Source organism: Ctenopharyngodon idella, chromosome 10, assembly GCF_019924925.1.
Source record: "Ctenopharyngodon idella isolate HZGC_01 chromosome 10, HZGC01, whole genome shotgun sequence".
In the NCBI taxonomy this organism is placed as follows: Eukaryota; Metazoa; Chordata; class Actinopteri; order Cypriniformes; family Xenocyprididae; genus Ctenopharyngodon; species Ctenopharyngodon idella.
In genome coordinates, this window is record NC_067229.1 from 36558837 (window position 1) to 36567637 (window position 8801).

The window sequence follows — 8801 nt, forward strand, 5'->3', positions numbered from 1 at the left end:
AAGATTCTTATCTGTTTAGAAACCATGGTCATTTCACTTAGAAATAGACCTTTTTCCAATCTTAAATCAAGAATTAAGATAGTAAGTTTTTGTAATACAGCCCCAGATCACTGTCCAAAAATGATTAGTGACTGAATTCACGTCTTATTACAATGGGCAGATTAATGTGAATCTGTTTGTTCTATAAAAACAACAACAACAACAAAGTAGATTAGTATGAATGCACAAAACTTCGCCCAAAATACCACAATATCAAAGCAAAAACTAATTCGCAATGGAATGGAAAAACCATATATGATTTAAAATATGAAATTAATGCAAGGTCTATTAAAAGTATCCTCGAAACATCTTTATTATTTAGTTTATGCAATTCAAAGCAGCAGCAGATGGCACTAACTCATGCCAGATGAAATCACGTGGACCACTAACCCTAACAGACTTGGCTTTGGCGCCGCACAGAAATGATTAAAACATAGAGAGGAGTTGAGATTCTTCTATGAAGCCCATCAAAGACTTTAAATATACAAAGACGCTGCACTCATATTACTTATGAACGGGAAAATATGGCGCAATAAGTCCCGCCTTCTAAATAAAATATTTTATTTAACATCTATGAATGAATTAATTAATTCTGCGCCATATTTTAGCTTTAAACTTCTATATCCAGACGTTTTATATGCAAAAAATTATTTTATTTTTTATTTATTAAATAAAAAAATATATTTAATAATAAAAGTATTATTGTTTATTAAATTATTTATTTATTTTTTAGGATAAATTTACTAAATATCCCAGAACACACTGCAATTGAGCCGTGGTGGTGCGCCCTCTGTTGGCGAGTTTTAGTACGGCGCTACCACATTCATGAAGCTTGTTCCAGGTTTTTGCTGATTTCACTGGTGGGCGCTGTTTTGAGAACATTATCCAGCTGCGCTGCTGCTGCCGTCATACTTTCAGCTCTTTTATGTAACTCAATCCACTCAAATATTGATGCTTTCAGTCTGTTTTGATCGAGAAAGAAGCTTCTGAAACGAAGGACAGTGTCTCGGTATGTTGCTGTATGTAGTTTGGTTGTCAGACAGTTACTGGAGTGGCTAGCTAACATTAGCTGGTCAGAATAGGGACGTCGCTGTATTTACTTTTATTTTTATTTTTTTCATTTCTCTACTTTTTTGATAATATTATTGTATTTTAATCGATTATATAACATTTATGGTACAACTGAGCATAAAAACTGTAAAACATGCAAGGAATACTTGATGAACTTAAAAGTTTCAGCGTTTGCCTTTAATATTATCTTAAACTTGTTTATGCTTATGACTGGTAATTTTGCTATGTAAACTACTATCCTAAATGATGACTTCGGTTTTGCTTAGTTTGCGCAGAATATACAAAAAACAAGTAGCAGAAGTCTCTTATATAAAATCGTCTTGTGTTTGCTATTCAGTACTTGTGTTTGTTTCTGGATTAACTTAGATGGAGAGAGATGATGGCGACTTCCTCCCTGAGCCATCAGAGGACTCTCATTCCCAGCGAGGAAGTGTGGCTTCCTCGGTCACCAGAGGTCTGTTCTTTGTTCCTTAATGTTTCTTTGGTTCCTCTCTGGATCTGATATCACTAGTAGACTGGAGGTCCCCATCAGATCATTGTTGACCTTACATGATCAGTGTCACTCTTGTGTTTCTCCAGCTCAAGATTTGTTGGTGTACTTGGCGAGCGACAGTGCAGTGCACTTGACTTTGGAGGGTCTCGGCTGTATGAATGCGCAGGAGCTCGGCCGCAACGTCCGGGAGGCTCTGAACATTCCCAACTCTGCCGTAGATGTGTTTGCTTTCTGGTTCTGCTCGCCTTTGCTTGGTAATCTTTTGTGCTCGGGCCAGATGTCAGACTGATACAAGAACATGTGACCTATTCGTATTTAGGTTATAAAGAAAGGCCAGGCACAATGATGGCATTTACAGTCTCTATGGCTGATTTGCAAGTGAAGGGTTGGGAGGGGACTTCAGGAAGTCCTCAGGGCGTTAATGCCACCAACTGGCATTTATGAATTATTTGATGTCTCTAGAAACAAAGGCATCTTTTTACTTATTTTCTATTAAAGGCTGGAAAACACCACACAACTTTTAAAAACTTAACAGATTTTAAAACCCTAGGCATCATACACTTGCTAACTTTGTAATGGCTACAGAGGAAAAACTGGGCTTCATACACTAAAGGCCTGTTCACATGAAGGACGATAACTATAATGTTTTAATAATCATTCTAATTTTATGAGAATAGTGACCACACCACAACTATAACGATAATGACAGAGAGGAATGATATCACATGAATCACTTTAAAGTCCCCCTGTGGTGAAAATCAAGTTTTTAATGTTGTTTATATGTCTATGTGGTGTTTTTAATATGCTTTAAGACAAACCATGTGCAAATTCATAAGTCAACACCATTGCTGAGTATTTTCTCTTTAAAACTGCAGTGGTCTAAAAAGCGGTTTGAAATCGCTGGTATTTGTGATGTCACAAACTACCTTGTAACCAACGTGCCGGCGGGCTTTAGCATATCATTAACTGACCGCAAAAGGGAGTCTGAAAAGAAGCCAGGTTATCCTGGTTTATTTTTCTGTTGATATGAAAAATCGTGTAGATTTAGCAATATAGCGGGTGTATGATGTATATTACGATGTTATGATGAACTATATGCCTTTCTCCACTGAGGTTCTGAGGTGTTCGTAAGGAGGAGACGCGTGACAAATGAAATCCATATGTGTTCTATAATTGCCTCAAAATATCAAACATGTATTGATATAACCTGAAGCTAAAAAATTTGAGTTTGTGCCTATAATACACTACACGATTTTCTGTGAAATCTGTCAACCCTGACTGTCCAAAATTTGCAGACTGGCTCTGACTTTTAGCAACTGGCATTGAGTCCTCCAGATTGCAAATCGGGGCAAACTTTTCAGTATTCCAGCCATTATTTAGATATATATTCTAATAATCAAAACATTTGTGTTTGATGATTAGCAGAGGAAATCCACCCTAGTGTTTGATCATCATAATTTTTTTCTGAAGTCCTTGTTGATTCTCACCTTTAGCCTCATTTTGCTGTGATATGTTTGAACAGACCTGCAGTTGAAGCCGAAACATCTTCCCTACAAGTTGTGTCGTCAGTGGCAGGACCTGCTGTACCGCTTTACTGAGGCCCCCGCAGAAGACATTTCTCAAGGTGTTTTTTGTGTGTTTTAGCTTTTGCACACTTCACTTCACCTGAAAGTTTAAGTGTCTAACAAAAACACATCTCTTTTTCAGATGAACCATGTCTAATGTTCAAAAGAAATGTTTTTTACCCCAGGTCAAAAGAACTTCAGGTAATGAACATTTTTATTAGATGTTTGTATCTTTAAAGGGATAGTTCACCCAAAAATGAAGACTCTCTCACCCTTATGTTGTTCCAAATTTGTATGACTTTATTTTTTATGCAGAAACTGGAAGAAAAAAAAGAAGATATGAAAAGAAGAATGTCTCAACTGTTTTATCCATACACTGAAAGTCAGTGGGGTCCAAAACATTATTGTTCCCAATTAGCTTTTAACTATTTGGGCACTAAGAAATTCCTCAAAATATCTTCTTTTTTGTTTTACAAAAGTTAGTATGTCATACAGGTTTGGAACGACATGAGGTTGAGTATATGTTTTTGGGTGATCTATCCCTTTAAGCCCAGAACACACTTTGTTTTTCTCTGTCTATTACAATTGTTGCTTGTCAGATTGTGCAATATGACCACATAGAGATCTTGCGTAAAATCCAAGGCTCATGTGCAACGTCAAATGTTTTTCATGTCAGACAGTATACATCTTATCTAAGACTTTGGACTTGATTGACAGCATTTGCGTCTCAAGTCATTTGGCTTTGGCAGTGGAGGTCATGATATGGGTTGCTTATTCTCCAGAGCGATCATAACATGAAGGGACCTAAAGAGATTTATGCTGCATGTCAATCATAGACAAACAAAATCTTGCAGCTGCTTGTTTTTTGATATATTAAATTAATCCCGATTTGTTCCCTTAAATTTCAACAACTGTACATTCTTCAATAAAAAAACAATAGTTATTGATGGGGGAAATAAATGGATTTTATTTACATCCAGATTTTCTTAAGCATTTTAATTTAGATTAGAGTTAGATTATTTTAATAAATGTATAAAGTCATCTTGAGGCCCGCTTGGATGAGAACCACTGCTATAAGATGATAATATTTGTTATGTTGTGTAACATTTTTATTTTGTAATGTCAGATTGAAGATGAAGGAGTGTTAAAGTTGCTTTATGACGAGGCTAAGATGAATATCTTGGAGGGCCGTTACCCCTGTGACCCTGAACACTGGCTGACGTTGGGAGCTTTGTCCTGTGCTGTCGAGCTGGGGATTGGGCTGGATGACCAGGCTCTAACAGCGGCAATCAGGTGCCCTCCTCTGCTCCTATATCTTAGATTAAATGAGATTAATGTTAAGGTGTTCAGCTATCATTTCTTATTAAAATTTGAAAATTAATTTCAGTTCCCCCCGCCTTACTTAATGTTATTCCAGAGAGAAGAAGCTGTCCTCATTCCTTCCTGCCCACGCTGCGTTTGGAGGAGGAGGTTTTCTGTCCACACTGAGGGGGAGAGGAGGGCGGAATGCCGAGATGGAGCATAATCTCATAAAGGAGTATCGTTCAGTCTGCTCCTCTGCTGCCACTGGCCCCAGCCAGGAGCCTGTCGCTTTGATGCACCAGTACCTCAAGAGCTGCCACGCGCTGCCTTACTACGGGTATGATCGACACAAGTGGAAAGTTGTTTGCACATGGTGACTGAAGCTTACATTTGTGTATTTTTGCATTGGCAGATGTGCTTTCTTCATGGGTGAGATAGACAAGCCAGCCCAGGGCCTCCTTCACAGAGGTGGCCGTAAGGCTGTGAGTGTGGGCATTAGTCTGGAAGGAGTGTATGTTATGGATGTGAAAGAGAAGCATGTCCTCCTGGGTCTCAAGTTCAGTGAGCTGTCCTGGGATCACAGCTATCCAGAGACAGAGGGAGACTCGCATATACTCTGGCTGGAGTTTGACGGAGAGGAGGCTGGCGTGCATGTCAATAAGTTATTAAAAATTTATTCAAAACAGGTGAGCACACAATTGATGAATAATTAGTAATGTTATATTTGACAATGTAAGCAAGCATATATTTAAAATGCTTTGGATTATAGCTATAAAATATTAAAATGCAGTAAAATTAAAGGCATAGTTCACCCAAAAATGAAAATTATCCCATGATTTATTCACCCTCAAGCCATTCTAGGTTTATATGACTTTCTTTTTTCAGACGAACAGAATCAGAGATATATTTAAAAGTATTCTTGCAGTTTTAAGGCAAAAAAAAATGCATCCATCTATCATTAAAGTAATCCATACGGCTCCAGGGGATTAATAAAAGCCTTCTGAAGCAAAGCGATAGGTTTTAGTAAGAAAAATATCCATATTTAAAACTTAATTAACTATAACTATAACATAATAACGAACGTGGAAGCGCAGAGGATAGAACAAAACAAAACACCGGTCATGAATTAGAAGTGTAAAATGAGAATTTTTAAAGAGCGATGTCAGAGGATTTCGATTTAAGAGATGAGGAGGCGCCTTAACTTACGCTACTCCTATATCCTATGTCATAACATTGCGTCACAGGTTACTCTTGTGGTGCAAGTCGGCTTGCACAATATGCGTACAGTCATCTGCCGGAAGCTAGTTATTTGAATTTATAAAGTTTTAAATATGGATATTTTTCTCACAAAAACACATCACTTTGCATCAAAAGGTCTTTATTAACCCCCTGGAGTTGTATGGATTATTTTTATGATGGATGGATGAATTTTTTGGGCTTCAAAATCTGCCTTTCCCCCCCCCCTTCACTACCATTATAAAGCTTGGAAGAGCCAGGATATTTTTAAATATATCTCTGATTGTGTTCGTCTCAAAGAAGATAGTCATATATATGGCTTGAGAGTGAGTAAATCATGGGATACTTTTCATTTTTGGGTGAACTATCCCTTTTAAGTTCTTTTTATGTTTAAAATTAATTATAACAATTATGAATTATTTTATAAATAAATATGAATTAAAGTATTTCTGTGATATACTTGTGCATTACATAACAATATACTTTTTGTTCTCTAGGCCGAACTTATGAGTGGACTCATTGAGTTTTGTGTGGAGTTACGCTCTGTTGGTGAGTCAGCAGCCGCGGGTACTGACGGTGAGGTCACGCCATCCCAAGAACCTGCGGGTCAGGAAACCAATGAGAAGACTCGAGAGCGACGACAGGGGAAACTGCGCAGACAGAGCAGCGTGGTCTGTAGTCGAGTCCATACACTCAGCACCATCAGCTATGTTGATGACGGTGAGGGACTAAAATTGTGTTCATTTGTTATGCCCATTATCATCTGCAACAAAAAGCTCATTTTAATTTACCGCTATTGTTCCAGGAAAAGAGATTAAACGTCTAAAGCCCAAAAGAGCTGCTTCTTTCTTCACGCGACAGGCGCAGCCTCCCACTTACTCGGCTGTTCAGGTGACTGAAAGTTTAGAGCAAGGGTGAGCCCCGGCTTCAACACTGCCCTCTTATGCCCAGTGACCAAACCTACATCTGTCCATTGAGATCCTTAGAGACGCAGTGCAAAATCACCTGAATGGACAGATCGGACCAAGATCACAGACTGAAGAGCTGAACCACTATTTATAGATGATTTGAGCATTATGTCACAGTTTTAAGTTAATGTGTTCTTCGTTGGCTGTTTAAAAAAAAATGAATGTGAAATTTGCTTCAGTTATGCTTTTCCAATTGTTAAACTAATTTGAAGACATTATGGTGCAAATGCAAGGCTATGAGACGATCTGAAAGTTCAGTTTAGGTCGCGGTTCTGAATGTAGGTTCTACTATGCAACCACCAAACCAAACTACATCAAGAGTACAGCAGTCCAGCACTTTGTACTTCCATGCCACTAATACTGCTAAAACTAGACCTGCTGCACCAAAACAAACAGCCAATGCCTCTAGTATAGGACGATCACTCCTATTCGCTAAACCAGGGCTGCAGTCTGTGGCAACGCATTACAAAGACAGCATAGAGTGAGATTATGACATTCTGTGCTATTTGTCTACTGAATGTGTGTATTGTGTTGGCTGTCTGTTTACTATAGGGCTTATTTGCATATGCTGACCTTTACTGAGCAACAAGGTCAAAATGATTTTTTCGTGTGTGTGTTCACTGGTGACCAAAGTTAAATCATGACACAACATGTTGAGTGTTCACTACCTTGTTGCTCTGGCGAATCATGCCTTTCTGATGGGGTGCAATGTAATGCCCTGCTGAAAACAATCCAGGTCTGTGTTTTTAAAGCAGAGAAAACTTTAATTAATACATCAAATAACCAGTCATGTAGGTGCTTGATCAATCAGTGATGTATGTCTGCTATTTGTATTAAGTAATGCTTTTCAAACAGTGTATGAAACCCTAAGCATTGTACTGTATTTCCAGGCTTTCAGAGCTTGAATGTACTATTTGAAATGTGTCTGATTTTTTAGTAAAATATTGTCAACGCAGGGCCTGACATTAATGTTTGTTCAGGACAATTGCAAAAAATGTCAAAGGAAGTTGTTCGATTTGGTAACTAAAGTGTCATGCTAATTGTCAGGTGTCATAGTTTATCTGATCGTAACGTCTGGTCCTCAGTGTCCAGTTACTTGCCCTGTGGCATCATCACCAAGCAATTCAAGGTTTTACCATCTGAATTGTGCATAATTACTAAATTATTGAATTTATGTTCATTATGCATCCTGTTTTGGAATTAATATCAATGCACTGCTGTTTTACAAGTGACAAACATTCAGGTACCTGTAAAAGCTTAATGTCAAGCCCTGCATTAACAGGTCTTCAGTTACCAGACAATTCTCTATTTATCCATGCATGACATATGTTGTCTTAAATTGATTTTGTGGTGTGCATGTTTTTGTAATCATTTTTTTACCTGCTTACACATGGGACTCGATCATATTTAAAGGTGTGGAAAATGAAAGCTTAATTTTTTGCACCAGAAGCTGAATTGTGAAAGGAAAACGGCCAGCTGAATGGTGTAAAATGATCAGTACACACTGAAATCAGAAAATCTCACTGCACTTCTGTACTTATGCTAAACACTTGTGTTGTTGTCAAGATGTTAATCCTAAAATGCTTAATCCCAGATCTTCTGTACCATATAATATTTTCCATTCTAAAACTAATCCAATATTTATATTTCAATCTGAACATCTGTCACGCACATATGCATCCACTAACTGTGCTGTAGATACACATCTATGTTATAAAAATACTGAAGTCTGTCAATACTAATTTAAAGTGCCTTTTTTACATTTACATTTTATCTGTTGCTATAATTTTGCTGTCATTGTCCCTTGAAATTGTATCTCCACTACCTTTTGTTGTTTATGAAGTTTTATACACAAATTTCACTGCATTTTGTGACTGTAAAATTAACTGAAACCATTTATATGCAACATTAAACCTTTTTATTCCTGCTTTGTACTAACTTCTGGCATACCGATCAGTAAATAATTTTCTGTATAATGGATTTTATATTGATGTTTTATTTAAACAAACTATGCCTGCAATAAGGTACTTGATGTGATTAACAGAATTATATCTTGAGGAGAAAAAGAAGGAAAAAATAAATGTATCACCTAAAAATTGTGTATATTTTTATGTGTATTAGCAGCAA

The 8801-nt window shown here is 37.3% G+C and overlaps 1 protein-coding gene across 1 annotated transcript; it reads left to right on the plus strand.

The window, feature by feature from the left end:
- The first annotated feature begins 866 nt into the window (after positions 1-866).
- Positions 867-8613, plus strand: frmd8 (FERM domain containing 8). The gene is made up of 10 exons (XM_051909737.1): positions 867-1048; positions 1477-1564; positions 1690-1857; positions 3126-3227; positions 3311-3369; positions 4295-4461; positions 4586-4807; positions 4883-5156; positions 6204-6426; positions 6512-8613. The coding sequence occupies exons 2-10, from the start codon at positions 1477-1479 to the stop codon at positions 6622-6624; spliced, it is 1416 nt and encodes a 471-aa protein (XP_051765697.1). The 5' UTR covers positions 867-1048; the 3' UTR covers positions 6625-8613.
- The last annotated feature ends 188 nt before the right edge of the window (positions 8614-8801 follow it).